Source organism: Podarcis muralis, chromosome 10 (genome assembly GCF_964188315.1).
Source record: "Podarcis muralis chromosome 10, rPodMur119.hap1.1, whole genome shotgun sequence".
In the NCBI taxonomy this organism is placed as follows: Eukaryota; Metazoa; Chordata; class Lepidosauria; order Squamata; family Lacertidae; genus Podarcis; species Podarcis muralis.
This window is the reverse complement of record NC_135664.1, coordinates 74,721,101-74,739,568: the sequence shown is the minus strand read 5'-3', so window position 1 is coordinate 74,739,568 and position 18,468 is coordinate 74,721,101. Positions and strand designations below refer to the sequence as shown.

At 52.0% G+C, this 18,468-nt stretch overlaps 2 protein-coding genes across 12 annotated transcripts in view; one reads left to right on the top strand and one right to left on the bottom strand.

The window, feature by feature from the left end:
* MAPK8IP2 (mitogen-activated protein kinase 8 interacting protein 2) overlaps positions 1-1,617 on the top strand; it is a 55,813-nt gene extending 54,196 nt beyond the window's left edge. Inside the window, exons 11-12 of the mRNA XM_028746670.2 lie at positions 371-469; positions 1,360-1,617. Coding sequence (XP_028602503.2) covers positions 371-469; positions 1,360-1,432 — 172 coding nt within the window. The 3' untranslated portion in view covers positions 1,433-1,617. The remainder of the gene's footprint in view (positions 1-370; positions 470-1,359) is intronic.
* A 5,366-nt stretch (positions 1,618-6,983) lies between these two features.
* Positions 6,984-18,468, bottom strand: part of SHANK3 (SH3 and multiple ankyrin repeat domains 3) — a 431,788-nt gene continuing 420,303 nt past the window's right edge. For 6 of the 11 annotated variants that reach the window (XM_077935409.1, XM_077935411.1, XM_077935412.1 and 3 more), the window contains one exon: positions 6,984-16,634. In XM_077935409.1, the coding sequence (XP_077791535.1) occupies positions 16,091-16,634 (544 nt within the window). In that variant the 3' untranslated portion in view covers positions 6,984-16,090. The remainder of the gene's footprint in view (positions 16,635-18,468) is intronic. The other 5 variants (XR_013394458.1, XR_013394460.1, XM_077935413.1 and 2 more) reach the window with 4 other exon arrangements.

Below are 18,468 nucleotides of genomic sequence, written 5' to 3'. Positions count from 1 at the left end.
GGGGCAGGAGGGCTGCTTGCCTTCAGGGCATGGGGTTTCCTTGCTGTGGCACCTCAGGCAGGAATCCCCTCCTTGGCCGTAAAAATACAGCAATGGCAGAGGAAAAGAACTAGCCCGTTGGCTGCTCTTTCCTGACACCCCAAACCACTGCCGGGGGGCTCTTCTTACATTCTTACGTTGGAATTTTAGGGCTACCTTTAAAACTGTGATGCATGCGAGATGGTCAGCTGAGGGTGGGCCTTGCGAGCTGTCTGGCTGGAGAGGTCCTACCAGTTCCTGCATTGATGACCTTTTGGGACCCTTCTAATTGGAACCATTTCATGATTCCATGATTCCCACTTTTGGTGCTGACCCTTCCTTTCCCTTCCAGCTACTTTGGCTTCATCACAAAACACCCCGTGCTGAGTCGCTTTGCCTGCCACGTCTTCGTTTCCCAGGAGTCCATGCGGCACGTTGCAGAGTGCGTTGGGTGAGTGGAGGGGGTCGCGGAGCTTTTTGGCTGTGGACTGATGGGAGCTGTCCAAGGTATTGAGAGCACCCTTGAAGCTGACCCAGAAACTCCAGCCGGTGGAAAATGCCGCAGCGAGACTCCTTATGGGGTCCTTGCTGCAGGATCACATTCATCCAGTGCTTTACCAACTGCACTGGCTCCCGGTGGAGTACAGGATCAGGTTTAAGGTGCTGGTTTTGACCTTTAAAGCCCTATGCGGCCTAGGACCCTCATACCTGCGGGACCGCCTCTCCTGGTATGCCCCACGGAGGACCTTAAGGTCCACAAATGACAACATTTTGGAGGTCTCAGGTTGCAAGGAGGTTAGATTGGTCTCAGCTAGGGCCAGGGCCTTTTCAGTACTGGCCCCAACTTGGTGGAACGCTCTGTCACAAGAGACTAGGGCCCTGCGGGACTTGACATCTTTCCGCAGGGCCTGCAAGACAGAGTTGTTCCGCCTGGCCTTTGGTTTGGACTCAGTCTGACCCTTATGTTTCTCTCCCCTTATGGTTTTGACTTATGGGCTACTTTTAAAATGAGGCTGCATTTTAAATTGCATTTTAACCTGTATTTTAAATTGCCCCCCCCCCATTATGTTTTTTACTGTAATTTTACTGATGTTAGCTGCCCTGAGCCCAGCTCTGGCCGGGGAGGGCGGGGTATAAATAAAATTAATGATGATGATGATGATGATGATGATGATGATGATGCTCGGATCCTGCATGCTGTTTCCCATTGGGGCACCTAGTTGGCCTCTGTGAGAACAGGATGCTGGCCCAGCTGGGACGTTGGCCTGATCCAGGAGAATCTTACTACGTTCTTTGCTCCCAGGAGTGCTGACTCTGGCTCTTCCTCCCTTCCCCTTCCAGCCGCGCCTTTCAGGAATACTACCAAGAGCACCTGGAGTTTGCTTGCCCCACAGAAGACATTTACCTGGAGTAGGACCTGAGCCCGGAGTGCCTCCAGCTTCTGCACCCCCTCCAGAGACTCTGACCCAGTGCCCCAGGACCCTCGACTCCGCCAGCCTCGACACCACCCATGCCACCATTTTCCAACCCGGCACCCTGCTGCAGCAGAGGGGAGGTGGGGTGGGGCGGGCGAGGGGGCAGAGAGACGGGGAGGGCGGCAGGTGCTGCCCTCCTCCTCTCCCAGAGCCCCTCTCCCTAAACACCCGGGAGCAAATCTCTGGGGAGGGAGCCTTCCTCCTTGAAGCAGGTTGAGACCAGTGATGGGGCTGGAGGATGAATTTGGGAGAGGCGAAGCCAGGAAAGCTCCAGCCTTTGCATGGCGCCCCCCTTCTCAGGGGCTGGGAGGAAGGCTTGGGGCACAATGGCAGCCATCACTCTGCCCCCACACCCACCCCAGTCCTCTAGAAACATGCTCTGGGGCTGCGGGGAGCTCCCACACCTCACCTGCTTCCAGGCTAAAGTCCTTTCTTCTGTGTGAGAGGTGTGTGTGGGGAGAGGGAACAAGGACCCCCCTCCCTGGCCTCCCCACAGCGCGCGCCCATCCCTGGGCCAGGGCACTCTGCTCTCTCCCTTCCCTGCTTCTCGGCCCCCATTGCCTCAGCTCCACACTTGCCATGTGGGCTGCCCCGTTGCCATCCCCTGGGGGGGGGGCAGTGCATGCAACTCCAGCTCATGCAGTGCCAAAGGAAACTACACCGCCCCCGCCCCACCCTTTCCCCAAAATCTGCATCCCTTGCTGCTGTCACTCACCCTGCCAGAGACACTGTTGGGTTGCGGGAGGCGGAACAGCCTGCATGCTGCTTGGGGGGGTGGGGTGCTGGAAGGAGCCCCCCAGATAGGGCCTTTGGGGTGTGTGTGAGCGAGGAGCACGTGTGGGGCAGGGCTCAGCTGGTAGGCTGCCCACCTCGCAAGCAGAAGGTCCCAGGTTCCATCCCTGATATCATCTCCACGCAGGACTGGTAGAGACCCCCTGCCCAAATTCCTGCAGAGCCACTCGATGGACCAGTGGTCTCAAAATGTGCCAGCTTCCTGTGGCTTGTCCTGCCTGCGGAGGCATCGGAGTCAAGGTGCCCAAGGCACCGACCATTCATAATCTGGCGAATTCCCCTGGAGGATGGGGGCTGGGGCGGCTGATCTGGATCCGTGCCCCACGGCCAGCTGGGGTCTCGCCCCGCAGTCCCGTGTCCTTCCCCAGCGCTGCCATCTTCCTGTTCTTCCTCTGTCGCTGAATCAGAGCATATCTGGGGGGTTGCTTGTCCGGCTCAGGCGCCCTCTTCTCTTTCTTGGCCTTCTCTTCCCCCCCGCCCCCCCGCCACGGCTCTCCTTGCCGCCTCCTGCCTCGCCCCCCACTGCTGTGCCTGGTGACCTCCTTTGCTTGCCAGCCCCGCCTGTTTCCACTCAGTGCTAGCTGACTGACGTAGCGCTCACTGCTGTCCGTGTATGTAACGACGATATTTATCCGTAACCTTAACCGAGCAGCGAAGTGACCTGTACAAACCCCGGTTCAAAGGCCCTTCCTTCTCACTGCCTTGTCATGGAGTTGGTCTTTCAATAAAATATACGCTTGGTGTCACCACAGGTTGTGCCTGGTCTGCTCTGTCTTGCTGTTGTTTTATTAATATATTTATTGTTATGCATCACCCTGATCTCTGGATGATGAGAGAATCCAGGACTTCACGGCGCTTACACCCAGGGTTTGTTTTCCTTGGAACAAAGGTGCGTTTCAGACTGTGACGTCTTTAGGATGTATGGTTTTATTTCCACATATATACAACCTGAGCGGAATGGAGTTCCGAATTTGGCACCTTGTACGCCCTCTTCTGGCAACTCCTGCAGCCAAGCTGGTGCCATTGCTCTGCTTTCTTTTGGACCACATCAAAGCTGTCAGGCTTTGGGCAACCGTCTTCCTCCCCCGTGGCAGTAAATAAGAGGCTCAAATGAAAGCAACGGCTTACCAGTTATTCTTTAATAACCACAGTGAGAGACAAAAGACCGTGTCTCCCTAGAAATGGCAGTGCTCCCAATTAAGGTCCACACCCCCTCCGTCCCTGTTAAGCTATGTCACTCCTACGTCTTGTAACCTGAGCTTGTACCCTCTGCGCTTTTTGTTCCAAGACTTTCTGAGCTCTTCTTGACCTTGGGGAGGGCGATGGAGGAATGCTGTCCAACAATTGTGAATCTGTTAACACTCTCTCTTCCAGTGTTTCTTCTCCTAGCTATTGCCCATCCAGAATTTCCCAGCTTCTGCCTTCTGAACTATGCCCCTCTGCCAACCACTGTTCCAAATCTATGCAGTCCTTCTGCTCCTGGGAAGATTCAGGATCAGGGGGAATGGGTGGCTCCCACCATCCCTCCTCGGTGCAGTCCTCCTCAGCCTGGTCCCAGACACCAGCCTTGTGCCCTAGGGAGGTCACTTCAGTGCTGTTAAGACAGCAGAAACAACGCAGGAGGAAGCCATTATAAGTTACCAGTCCCTGCAGCCATAGTGCATGCCATGCTGAACCCCATTGTCTCTCAAAACAGATGGGTGCCAACAGCAGCAACAACAACAATAACAACCTGAGCATAGGAGGGAGCAAGAGAACAGATCACTCCAGGAAAGAGGGTAATAATAATAATAATAATAATAATAATAATAATAATAATAATAATTTGTTATTTATACCCACCAGTCTGGCCAAGTCTCCCCAGCCACTCTGGGTGGCTTCCAACCAAATATTAAAATACAGCAATACATCAAACATTAAAAGCTTCCCTAAACAGGGCTGCCTTCAGATGTCTTCTAAAAGTTTGGCTGTTGTTCTCTTTGACATCTGGTGGGAGGGCGTTCCACAGGGCGGGTGCCACCACCGAGAAGGCCCTCTGCCTGGTTCCCTGTAACTTGGCTTCTCGCAATGAGGGAACCGCCAGAAGGCCCTTGGAGCTGGATCTCAGTTTCCGGGCAGAACGATGGGGTGGAGACGCTCCTTCAGGTCTACTGAGCCAAGGCCATTTAGGGCTTCAAAGGTCAGCACCAACACCTTAAATTGTGCTGGGAAACGTCCTGGGAGCCAATGTAGGTCTTTTAAGACCGGTGTTATGTGGTCTCGGCGGCTGCTCCCAGTCACCAGTCTAGCTGCTGAGGCTTCCAAGGAAGTCCTGCCAGAGGCCAGGGCCAGACGCACGTTGCAGTTTGGGTCACAAGCAGAAGCTGGCATTTCCAAGAAGACACTTCGTTTTGTTGCGACATTTTGCTGGAGGCCTTCTCAGTTCACCCCAACCCACCTGCCATTCACAAAGTCAGTCCCAGCGTTCGCTGTGGCAGCCTGGAGCGGATGCCCTCCAGACAGGGGGCCCATGCCAAGTCTAAAACAGCCAACGGTTGAGGGAGATGGGTCTGTTGTTTATTTCCTTGACATCTGATGGGAGGCTGTTCCACAGGGTGGGCGCCACCACTGAGAAGGCCCTCTGCCTGGTTCCCTGTAACCTTACTTATTTTACTAAGGGAACTGCCAGAAGGCCCTCAGAACTGGACCTCAGCATCCGGGCAGAATGATGGGGGTGGAGATGCTTTTTAGGGATACTCTCATTTTGACTCAATAAAATCACCATTTTATAGTTCTAATCAGGGGAAGTAAATGGACAAAAGGACAAGAATTCACAAAATGTTTTGGGGTATATGTACCGCTGTGTAACCCCAGAAAAAAGCGCTGGTTTATAACTTGAGTCAAGCGAGGCTCCTGCTTCAGGCCAACTCTGCACAGGCCTTCCTCTGCATATTTTGAATTTATAGCACCCATCAGTGGCCACATCATATGGCCACGCTTTCCGTGGCTGATGGAACGTGGTTCGAAACAGAAAGCCCCAGCCTGGGGAAGGCGCCCTTCTCTGAAAACCCTGCTGCTAATATGTGCAGCCCCGCTTTGCTCTCGATTCTGACAGCGCTCTGTGTGTGTGTGTCTGCAAGCTGCTAGTTCATATTGACCAGAGAGGTCACAATGATCTTTTTAGGTCAAAGAGGCAACTGCAGTGCTAAACTACTCACTGCTGTGAGTACCTGTTGCTACTGCCGAGTAAGGAACAGGAAGCACATCTGGAAGACCTGCACAACAGACTCTGAATCTTCTGTTTGCAGCTGGGAGGGCATGTCTGAACCAATCCTGGCTCGTGCAGAGTTTGTCACTGGAGAGAAAGGAAGATTCATCTCGGAGCCTCTTGCATCAAACTGATTCCTTGCATTTCCATGAGGGTTGCTGCCCAAGCCTTCAGACCACAAACCAGCCTAACAAAATAGCAGAAGAAGCAATCGCAGAAGGGAACCCAAAGGGTCATCTAGTCCAACCCCTCTGCAATGCCACAATTACAACTCAATAATTCCTGACAGGTGGCCATCCAACCTCTGCTTAAAATCCTCCCGTGAAAGGGAGCCCAGCACCAGCCAAGGGAGTCCGGTCCACAGGCAAACAGCTCTTACCTCCCGGAAGTTCCTCCTAATGTTTGGTCAGAATCTCCTTCTTTGTAATTTCCATCCATTGGTTCAGATCCTACCCTCCGGAGCAGCAGAAAGCAAGCCTGCTGTGTGTTCCACAGGTCGGCCCTTCAGATATTTGAAGATGGCTATCACATCACCTCTGGCCTCTTCTCTGGGCTAAACAGACCCATCTCCCTCAACCGTTCCTCATAAGGCAGCGGTTCTCAACCTGTGGGTCCCCAGATGTTGTTGGACTACAACTCCCATCATCCCTGAGCTCTGGCTTTGCTAGCTAAGGGTGATGGGAGTTGTAGTTCAACAACATCTGGGGACCCACAGGTTGAGAAAGGCTGTCATAAGGTGTTGACTCTGTATTGGATTTCTGTTTATAGTCTCCATTTCTGTGGAGCTCTAGGGGGCATGCATGACTCTGTCCCCCATCCCAATTAACCCCCAAAACAACTCTGCTTTGAGGTAGGCCAGGCTGGGAGGCAGTGGCTATCACCCAAGGTCACCCAGTGAGAGCTTTATGTCCAAGTGGGCATTCAAACCCTGGTCTCCTAGATCAGTGGTTTCCCAACTTTTTTCAAAGAGGGCCAGATTTGAGGAAGTGAAGGGCCGTGAGGGCCGACCAAAGTTGTTAACCTTGTTGAGCTTTTTTAGGGTTGAAGTTGTTGAGGGTTTTTTAGGATTTTACCCCAAGAAATAAACTGCCACAAGAGGCCGGATTAAAGCAACCGACAGGCCAGATTAGGCCCCCAAAACAGACTTTGGACATACCTGTCTTCACATTGTCACCACAACAACCTTGTGAAGTAGGCTAGGCTGAGAGGCAGCGACTGGCCTCCATCGCCACCCAGGAAACATCATGGCTGAGTGGGGGGATTTGAACCACGCCCTGGTAGTCCACTAGACTCTAACCACTACACCACACTGTCTGTCTCAATGTCTGCATAGATGTATTTGCATATGCAAATTTAAGATGACCCCTTGGACCGCACCTCATCCAGGGTACAAAACACGCAGGATTATATCCTTCTCCCCTTGATGGAACAAAGAACTAAGAAGCAGCCAATAGATTTCTTATAAATTTATTACATAATAATAATTGTCATAATAATAATCATAATAATAATCATAATAATAATATAAGAAACATAGATCTCTCTGTGTGGGGGGCGTATCACAAGGTCAGGGGTCAGGAGGTGTGTGAGCTCCCTCCCCACTCCCTTACTCTGCGGAAGGAGAGATCTCCCTCAGGAAATCCATATAAAATAAGGGGTGAATTCAAAGAGACCCTGTCAATAAAAAACAATCAAAGAAACCAAAGGGCACAGGTGGGTGGGTGGGGTGACAGACAGGGGAGGGTGAGACCGGGGGCTGCTTTGGGTGAGGGCGGGTGTGCCTCTTCTGCGGACGTGGGTGGGCTTTTCCAGGGGCGGAAAATTCAAAACCGCCCTTAAGTTTCGGGGCAGCAGCCAAAACAGCGTCTCACCTCGGACGGGTGGGGATAATGGCGAGTTGGGGGGGGGGGGAAGGTTGATGCCTTGCTTGCTTTAAAAGTCTAGAGATGGAGGGGTACAGAGAAGTGATGGATTTTGAGGACCAGAAACCCAACACCCTGAAAACGAAATAAAAATATTCCAGAGCAAAAAAACGAAAACCCTCGTCCCTAATTTTGTACAGAAGGTAACAAAAGTCATTGAGAAGCCAATGAGAAATCACAGTTAGCTCCGTGTGCAGCTGTTGTTATCGCCTCCTGCGGCCCCCTCCCCACTGCTGCATACTGGGGAGGGGGGGTTGTGTTGGTTCTCAGGACGACCCTCACCCTCAAGATGTCCTAGTCAGGCTCTCTTTTCCTGCCTTCCCCGAAATGGCTTTTTGGAATGGAATGCTCTGGAGAGAGATTTGGGGTCACCTCACCCAGGAGGGCAGAATAAAATCCAGACAGATCTATCTACAAACAGAGACCAGGCAAAGGGTCCTTTTGCTTCAGCTGGGAATGAAACAGGGAGGGGACGTCAAGCCACTGAGCTGTCAGGGGCCTCTGCAGATGCAAAATGGTTCCTTCTGGCAGAGCCGCCATCTTGGAGGGAGTACATGGGAAGGGAACAGCACAAAAGCGTTTCTTCCCCACTTACGTGGCACGAGACTCACATGGGAGACTCGTGAGGCCACGGAACAAGGAACTCGAGGCAGAGCCTGCAGCTCCATGGGACACTTTCCTCCTTTTGTCTCCCATCTCAGGCCACAACTTCCATCTCCTGTCAATCCCTCTTGCCAAGACAAAAGTGGGAAAACTTCATATTGGATGCAGCCTCAGTTTCCCAAGCCCACCTAAAAGCAGGGTGGGCTGGCTGTACAAGGGAGACCTGGGAAGCAAGGGGTCTTCCAAGAACAGTTGCTGCCTCTGGCCCTTTTCATTTGATGATGGGACCACCTGAATTTTTTAGGTCTTCCCCCATCAAAGGAGAAGAGGGCCTTGTGCCCCTGATCTTTTGCCCCTGCTGGAGGCAAGGGCAGGAGAAGGATGCTGTTTCCCACCCAGGCGAGTGAAGTTCCAGCCCACAAAACTCTTAATAATTTAATAACAATGTTCTTATTTATACCCATTTGGCTTGAATACTTGGAAGTGGCCTTTTACCCTTTAACTATGGCCGGATCAAAAAGGCGCTGGTTCAGAGAGACACCCCTTTCCAAGACACATTTTGTGCTCACAGCCAGACAGAGCTCTGCTGACCAGAGCTTCCATTTGCTAGATGAAAAGGTCCTACTTTAGGAGCTGCGTTCCAATCAATTTAACACAGTCAAACGATGAGCAATGTCCCATCATGAGAGGCGGGAGATGGAGCCTTTAACCTTCCCAAGTGTGCAAATGAAAGAGTGAAAATGAGGAGAATGTGATGAACTGAGGGGTTCACTCTAAACAACTGTGAAGACACGTCGCCAAGTCTGAAACCATGATTCTAACCTGCTGTAGGATCGGTGCACAGCTATGCATGTTGACTCGGATTCAAGTCCCATTGACTTCAGTAGGGCTTACTCCATGGGAAACGCCCAAAGGGGGTTTCATCCTGAGACAGCCAAAACTCTGGGTGGCATTTATTTCAGGGGTATTAAACTTGTGAAAAGGGGAGGCCTTTGAAGTGTCCCCATAGGATTTGGCAGGTAAAATTCACCAAGCATTTGGACTCTACGTTGTTTGGGGTCAGTGGGAGAGCCGGGAGTTCAATTCAAGAACGTAAGGAGGGACGAGATGATTCAAAGTCTCCTTCAGCCCTTGCGTTCAGCGGCTCGAAACTCACCATTGTCTTTCCCTATTTGCTACCTTACGAGAGCACGTTCTGGACTAGGCAGCCAAGGTTGCTGGGTACCATGGAAGAGGAGAACACTCTTGCCCTTGGGTGCTGCTTCCTGGTCTCCTCCACAGGGAAGTTTCTGGGGCCCATGAGAAGAGGATGCTGGGCTAAGATGGGCCATTGGCCTGATCCAAAAGACTTCTTCTGACCTTCTTAGGTGGTCTACATCGGATTCTAATGTCTTCACAATGAGGTGGACAGCAAGCAGTATCAAGGAGGGGTTCAGCATCAGGTTACAATGTGGCAGCTGCAGGATTTCGGTTGGGTATCACTTTCCTTTGTGCTATGCCTGACCAGGACTTAGCCGTGGTGTCCCCGTGGCCGACGGCGCAAGGCCTCAGGCTGTGCATCGAGGGGATCACGCAGTGTTCGCAAACACAGTTACGGCTGCAGCTGCTTAGAGGGGGAGAAGCTGAGTAGCCTCCGCCCAAGGGGAGGCTCAGCTGGCCTTCGAGACAAGAAGCAGGAAGCAAGAGCCCTGTGGTTCTCCAGCCCTCATGAAGAGGGGACAGAAGCGTTGCAGGGTCAGAGGGCATTCCTGAGGAAGGAAGCAAGAAGGCGTCCAGCTTTCCCAGTCCTGGAGTGAACTTCCTGCAGACAAGTTCCGTTCTGCAGTCTTCAAGCCTACATCCGCGGGATGAGGCTGTGTGCAGGTGGGCGGGCAGGCAGGGGTCTCCTTGTGTCGTCCCAGAAGCAGCTGCAGAAGGGACAGAGACCCAGAGCCCACAGCAGCCACGGGCTGCAACAAGGCACCTGCACTCAGGCGAATAGACAACCAGAGAGACTCCAACCGGTCTCACGGGCGGCAGATACCACGAGGGAGGGAGTAGGGTGGTGGAGGAATGGAAGTCAGTTTCCATCAAGTGAGGCGGCCATAGCCTTTCTAGAGCAGCGGGCTGAAAATGGTCACAGTTTCTCTGCCCACGTGAGGGGTGCTAGCTGGGCTGCAGGGTAGGGATGATGGGAGGAAAATGTTGGCTTGTGGTTGGAGGGAGCTTTGGCAAGCATGCGGCGGGACTGAGCAGCACAATGGAGCAGAAGCCAGAAGGGAAGAGCCAGGAATGGGATGGTTGGTGCCCCCTTATTACCTGGAGATGGCATTCAGTTCTGTAGGATTACCAGGGATGAGACCATGAGTCTACTGGCTCAGGCCAATGGCCCACCTAGTCTTGGATCCTGTTCTCACAGTGACCAATCAGATGCCTGCAGGAAACCGTCAAGTAGGACCTGAGTGCTAGAGCACTCTTCCTTCCTGTGGTTTCCAGCAACTGGTATGGGGCATTAGAAGGAAGCAACCGAGGTAGCTGCCTCTGAAGAAATACTGTGGGCCTGGGGTGTCTTAGAGAAGCAAATGCCATCTCTGGCTTGCAAGGCAGCAGAAACAATCCCCTCGCATGATCATGGCACTGAAACATTGGGAGGGAGGCAAAGCATCCTCTAGTCCCCCTCTGTGGTGCAGGAATGTCAACGAAAGCATCCATGACAGGTGGCCAGGTTGGGCATTAAACGGGTTGGCATGTAACTTAACTGTGAAGGCAAAGGTGATGTGGGGACCAGGGTGAGTTATTGGGGTGGACAGAAGTAGGCAAGTGAAGGGTAGCTGGTGGGAGAGGAGAGATGCCCATTCTCCAGATCTCTGCAGTGCTGTGATGGGAGCAGACGACCTTCTCAGAGCATGCTTGTCCTGCATCATTGTGGAATGCAGAGAGGCACCTTCTGGTCAGGGAAGTGGTGGGTGGCCTGATGGTGTGGTGAGGGGTTTGGTGGTGGAGCGGGATCAATGAGACACTGATAAAGCATGAGGGTGGGTTAGGACTAGGGAATGAGCAAATCTCTCAATCATGCCTTCTTTTTTTAAAAAATGTAACAAAGTATGCATGAAAATTCACCAGGGTTTTAGTGCAAATTTCTCCTAACAAACACATTTTTTGTATACGATTTCCGCCAAAATTTTCTTATGCTATTTTATGCATTTCAAGCACATTTTATGCATGCTTTACCCTATCACATACATCTTGATACACATTGCTTGGTTGGAGAAGTACGTTGCAAAATTTGTAGAAGTGCAAATTTCGATGGATGGTTGTGCTTTGGTTGACGTCTCATTTTGGCAAGTAGGACTCAGGTAGGTCTGCCTTTAAATGCAAACGGATACCAGAGAAGGCATTGAGAGAGAGAGAATTGCTTCATGCGGTGCCACCTGAAAAACCCTCGAGTTGCAGTATATTCGCATGCTAGAGTATGCGGATGTAAAGGGCTTGGGAAGCGTAGCAAGGCATGCATGGAGAACATATTAGCTGATGCAAGAGTTAGGTAGACCAAGGCAATGTATATGGGTTATTGTCATTCCACAGCTGGCTATCTGAGGACAGTTTCGCTAACAGGCAATCAATGCCAATGCCAAACCAATGTTAAGACGGTATGATCTGGTAGTGGCAGCACCAGAAAACAATATACGATGGTGGGATGTTGGAACACAACGTATGCTTGTGCTTTATGGCAGCCTTCCTTATCCTTGTGCTTTCCAGATGTTTTGGAGTACAACTAGACCTGCCAGTGATGCCGTAGGATGCCAAGTTAGAGTCCATGGCCTCTGGACAGCACCAGGTTAGGACTCTCCACAACAAAATTGTTCTAGGTTTTAGCAACGTCAGAGTTGACGCTGGCCATGCCTTGGATCAGAGTTCCCTGTTTGTGGAACTCTCTCCTGCCTAGATTGTAAGAATGGAAGATGAGCCCTGTCAGATTAGGCAAGTAGCACATTTAGTCTAGCATCCTTTTCTCACAGTGGCCACCAAGATGCCCCATTGGCAAGCCCGAAAGCAGGGGCAGAACACAAGAGCGCTCTCCTCTCCCATGGTTTCCAGCAAACGGTGTTCATAAGCATTGCTGCCTCCAACTGCAGGAGCAGAGCAGAGCCATAATGATTACAAGCGACCAATAGCCTTATCTTCCTACATGAATTACTCCAATTCTCTTCCAAACTTCTGTTTTACTCCAAACAAAATAGGGCATTAGTTGTCAAGATCATGGATTGACAGAGATGGCAACACTGACCTGGTGTTTTGTGGGCTGGTAGTTCTCAGTGCTGGGTGATGTGGCTTCACATTTCATAGCCCAATGTCCTGTTGTTTGAAAAGGAGAAACTGACACCGGACTAAGTCCGCGATCCTAAACACAGCATGGAGTAAGCTCTAATGAACACAGTGGGATTTGCTTCTCGATACCCACACAGAAGATGGTGCTATAAACGCCCAACTATTCAGCACTAGGGTGATGGAGCGTGATGTGCCAAGATGGTGCTTATGATCTGTGCTCAGATAATGCTTTTGGGTAGCAGAAGGCATGATTCAGTTTATAGCAGGTGTGTAAGACAGGTTACAGTCTAGGAACAAGCTTGGAAGGATTACAGATATACCAGGTCAATTCATATTCCCTTTCCTTAAATGTGCTCTTCAGAAATCAGATGTGAAAAAGTGAAATGTGTAGCTAAGGCAAACACAGACAAAAAAAGCCCACACATAACTTTGAGAAATGGGGTGGTGGCAGCGGGAGTGGGGGGGAACCACCACCTGTGTTAAGTCAAACTTTTCTGTGTTACGATATATTCCATTGGCAAGTTGGGTTTCATTTGGTTTAGAAAGGTTCGAAATTTTGGATGGAGCACAATTGTTCCATCTTCCTAACTTCCCACTATTGTGAAAAAGTGTGTGAGTGAGAGGGAGGAAGCGAGCTAGAGTGTGCAATTCACATTCATTGCCCATTCAAGTGAGTCGAATGCCTTCTCTCCCATCATGGCTATGGAGGCAGTGAAGGGGCAATCACTGTGCAAGGGTCACTGCGGGTAGAATTGGCAGCCCCCTTGAAGCTCAGAAGAGGCTCCTGTGCTTTTAAGAGCTCTATGGCATGGAAGTCCACACAGGTGCAAATACCTGTTGAACTCCTTCCTGATGTTGAGTTGGTTCCTCCTCCCCTCGCACACACAGACCTTCCCACCAGAGAAATTAGCAATTCTACTTGGTACTGTCTTTTACTAGGAAAGTATTTAATCCCAAGTGGTAGCGTCCTGCTCTGACAGCGCAGGGGGAGAAGCCCCCAGCCCCTCAGGCTCTGCCTTAAGCCTTGGCTACAGAGAAGAAATTTGGAACAGCAACCCCATCCTCACCCAGCAGCAGGAGCAGTTTGCAAGCGAGGATGCCCTGGGGTGAGGAGACTGGCCAGCTCTCTGACAGCTTGCTCACTCCTCTACTGAAATAAACTCAGAAAAGTTCAGAGATGTGTGAGGGTTGGCGAGGATTTCTCTTCTCCTCCCCTCTAGCACCAGAAGAAGTAATGCCTTTTACAGAGGAAACTGACACGGGGGTTGGCAGTCTGCTTCCCAAAGCCCCATACCCTCTTTGGAGGGGAACAATTCCCAACCATTCCTGCATGGACTGGGCCATTTGGCGCATGGGTTGGAAAACGGCCTACATACAGCCACGGTGGAATGATAAAGGACATGGAGATCAGCACCCACGGGTGGAGCAGAAGCGTCTCTGGGGGAGTGGGCTTCCTCTGGTTAAAGAGCTACCCACTCCCTCCTCCCCTCCTCCTAGGCCCCAAAGAGGGAAGGCAGTATGAAAAGTGTGTCGCCAGCAAAAAACTGTGGGGTCCCCCTCCAAGCTCAGTGTGCTGGAGGAAGGCAGCTCAGGGCAGCCTCGCCTCTAGGTGGGAGCAGAGTTGCACCTCCAGCTGTGCAGTTAGGGCCAGGGGTGCATAAGGAGCAATAAGAGGCACCCAGTTGAACAGGTGGCAACAACCCCTCATTTCAACTGTGCCAGCCCCCTGGTTTGGAGTCTCTGCAAGAGGGTTGGTGCCATCCCCAGATGGCCAGGGTGTTTCGATATAGGTAGAGTAATCCTCCTACCTGGCCCCAGTTCAGATGGCTTCCCTTTACTGCCTCCTCCAGCACCTGGGCCTGGATTTTTTGGGGGAAGGGTCTTTGTGACCACCCACAGCCTAATCGCTTTCCCTAAAGGTGCGGCTCCACCTCAGACTTTTCCCGCCTCCACAGCCGGGACTTCCAGGGCAATTTGAAGGAGATGCTAAAGGGTTAGGTGTATCTATCTCCCCCCAGCAAAGAACAGATTGGCAGGGGCATTTTTTTGGGGGGGGGTGGCCACTCCCCAGGACCAGCCCTGCAGCTCTGCCCAGCAAGAATGGAAGACTTGGTGTGTCCCCAAAACCAAGTGCAAAGTTGTCTTTTTTTAAATCACCCCACCCCCACCCCACCCCGGCAATTCTTTAAAATTCAGAGCGCCTGAAAGGAGCTTTTAAAAAGACTCTCTTTCTCTTCTTCTTCTTCTTCACATTCATTGTCAGTCACTAAAAACTCCCATAAGTGTCGCAGGAAGGAGCAGCGAGGGCCCCTCCTCCTCTAGCAAGATATAGCTTTAGTAAACCATAACAAAACAAGGTGGCTATAGAGATATAGATATATAGATATTTGTTCTTTTTTTTTTTCCTTTTCAAATATATAGCTGATTAAAAAGATGCAAAAGATGAGTGACCAGGACGGAGGGGGCGAGATCCCCTGGCGTTGGCATCTCCTCGCTTGGATCACCAGCAGATCTATGGAAATGCACAGAGATTATAGAGACTCCCTTCGACGCGTCCCCACAACAACCCCCCAGAGAAAACGTGACCTCCCCCCCTCCCCCACGAACGTTGGCAAAGCAGGAGCTGCTGGGTTCTCCACTTGCCTCCCTCGGATGCCCCAAACATGCTTTCCTATCCATGCGACTTCAGTCCCCCTCTCCCCAGGGCAAAAGGAACAGAGTCCTCAAACAGGCAGGTCCTTCTCAACTCTCTCTCTGTGTGAGCGTTGCACTCCCTCTCTCACTCTCTCTCTCTCTCTCTCTCTCTCCCCGGGTACATCAATCTTCTGGTCTTCCTGGCAATGAGATGACCCTCCTGGGGGCAATATGTATGTCTGTTGCGTGGGGGAGGAAGGCCTGCTGACTCAGCCTAGGGCAAAGGTCTCCTTTCCTGCCCTTCCCAACAGGACTCCTGGTGGCCAGGACATTGCCCCGAGAGTGCGCCCTGGGCCTGTCCCAGCTCTGTCCCCGCTCAGAAGCTGCTGTCCAGCAAGAGCTCCAGCTCTCTGCTCAGCTTCCCAGGAATCCCCGGGGGACAGCCACTGATGATGGTCTATGGGTACCTCCAAGATGCACACCTGGCCATGAAGATGCCTCCAAGCTGGCAGCTGACCTCTGGAATGGCCAGTGAAGCCACCCCAGAGCCACTAGCGGAGAGTTCTTCTGGGACACCATCTCCACCTGCCTCAACCCAGCGAACCTAAACTGATGGGTTCCTGTCCTGCTAAATAGCCCTCTTCCTCCTCCTCTGTGACACCTGCCTGCCAGCCTAGGCCAGCATGCTCCACATGGGTGCAAAATCTCGGGAGGAGCATCCCTTCCTGCCCCCCAATAACCGCCCGTCCTGCAGCAACTCTCTTGGGCAAAGGTGCATCAAGCGATGTACAGCCCAGGCTTCCCCACCCTGCCCAACAAAACGGCCAGGGCATCTTCATGCAACATTCCTGCTCCCTGAGGCATTGTGGCTCTGGCTGCACGGATGCCAGGGACCCCAGCCCACCCTGGGGTGTCGAGAGAGAGGGAAAGAGAGAGTCGGCGCTCACCAGTTCCCCGCCCTTCAGTGCAGTGGCCAGAGTAGAATAGAAGCCATTTGGTTCCTGTTTGCTAGTCTAGTGGTAGAAATGCCCCACCCCACCCTCTAGGGAGTCGGCCCCGGCGGAGGAGGCCAGCAGCGCCGCCCGGGACGGTCAGCTGTCCACCAGCTGCTTGAGCGCCCGCTCAATGTTCATGCGGTGCCCGACCCGCGTCACCCCCAGCTCCACAAAATCCTCCTTGGTCAGGGCCGGCAGGTGGGTGCCCTCGATCTCGTTGTCCTCAAATTTGTCCCGGTGTTCCACCAGGTTGATGCTCTCGAGCCAGTCCCCGACGTCGTACTTGTTCCACAGCTGGAGGGGCTTCTGCATGAAGGGCCGAGGCGGGTGGAGGGCGTGCAGGGGCCCCCCCGAGGAAGGCGAGGGGGACGGGGACCGGCTCCGGGCGCTGACGCTCCTCACCACAAAGCGCACCTCCTTGGGTTCGTGCGGGATGGAGAGGCTGGAAGATTTGAGGATGGTGGGCGGGGTGAGCCCGTAGGGACGCACGGAGCTCAGCGGGTCTGTCCTATCCAGGGTGGGCTTTACCGGGCTGGGGGTGCGGCGGGTCACAGGGTAGCGGCTGCCGGGACGGACGGTGTAGGTGGTGCCCGAGCTGCGCTGCGAAATGGTGCTCAATTCTCCTAGACTACTGAAAAGTCTGCAGAGAGAGAATGGGACAGACACACACAGAGAGAGAGAGAGACAGAGAGAGAGAAAGCAGTGGTGAGGGAGAAGTCCTCAGACACCAGAACACACACACACACACACACACACACACACACACACACACACACACACAAGCACACACTCTACACAGGAGAGTAGGGTGGTTGTGGTTCTGCAGAGCCCACAGCTGATGCTACCTCAGCCACTCCCATGGCAGTCAGAAACTCAGAGGCCTCAGACTCTCTTCTTGTCCAGTCACAGAGACAAACCTCTCAGGTAGTTCTCTAGAATGTGCACCTCTTATCTCTGAATTGCTGGCCTTTCCTAGGGTGGTCCGGGGAATCTCCTCCTGCTAGCCCCCAAATCTGCCAAGAGATCAAGAGGTCCTGGACATGCCCAAAGCAAGAAGTCTATCATGACTAGGGCACCTGCATCTCCTGGTATGTCCCACGGAGGACCTTCCGGTCTTCAAACAAAACCATCTTGGAGGTCCTGGGCCACAGGGAGGTTACGCTGGCCTCAACCAGAGCCAGGGCTTTTTCGGTCGTGGCCCCAATCTGGTGGAATGCTCTGTCCCAAGAGACTAGGGCCCTGCGGGACTTGACATCTTTCCGCAGGGCCTGCAAGACAGAGCTGTTGCACCAGGCCTTTGGCCAAGGCACAGTCTGACCCCATCCTTCGGTAATCCTCAAAGAACTCTAGCCCAATGGTTGCCATTAATTTGATTCTGAATTGATTTTAGAATGCTGTGTTACTTTTATTGTTGTTAGCCGCTCTGAGCCCGGCTTTGGCTGGGGAGGGCGCGATATAAATAAAATTATTATTATTATTATTATTATTATTATTATTATTATTATTATTATTATTATCTCTGAGGAGCTTGACATGCAGCAGAGCTTTGCACAGGGGGTGGATCTTCAAGGAAATGTGATTTGGGCAAGGGAGAGCCCTCCTTGCTTTTCTGCTATCCCCCCAAGAGTGTAATTGCTGGTTTTCTAAGAAAAATAGTATGTTGCTTGTTCCAAAGATTGACCCCTGTAACATTTAAGAAAAACAAAAAACAAACAGGATCTAGGGGGGCTGGGAAATGACTGTCCAGTTCGTTTTGTTCCCGAAAAGAATGGTAGAAAGCATTATGAGAGGCAGAATTACCAAGCATTGATAAGAGCAAGTTTTGCTGAAGCAGAACCAAAAGGCTCCTGCAAGTGCAAGGAGTCAAGGAGTGTTTAGACAAAGGTGGTTCGCTGGACATAGAGGACTTGAATTTTCAAAATGCTATTGACAAAAGACTCCTGAGTAAGCTTAGCAGTCAAGGAAAAAGAGGAGAGGTCTGCTTGCGGACCTGGAATTGGTTTAGTTGCAGGAAGCAGGGAGTCGGAATAAATGGACTGTTCTCCAAATGGAGAGAAGTAGGAAGTGGAGTCTCCCAAGGATCGGTGTTGGGACCTGTGCATTTTAACTTGTTCATAAATGACATAGGAGAAGTGAGGCGGTCAAGTTTGCTAATGACCCTGAATTGTTCTAACAAAAAGGGGCTGGGACACACAAATGGGGTCTGAGCTGGTGGTGTTTGGCCAGGAATGAGAGCTCAATGAACACGCTGCGAAAAAGATGGATTCCATGCTAGGGATCGCTAGAAAGAAGAAGAGGAGTTTGGATTCGATATCCCGCTTTATCACTACCCTAAGGAGTCTCAAAGCGGCTAACAATTTCCTTTCCCTTCCTTCCCCACAACAAACACTCTGTGAGGTGAGTGGGGCTGAGAGACTTCAGAGAAGTGGGACTAGCCCAAGGTCACCCAGCAGCTGCATGTGGAGGAGCGGGGA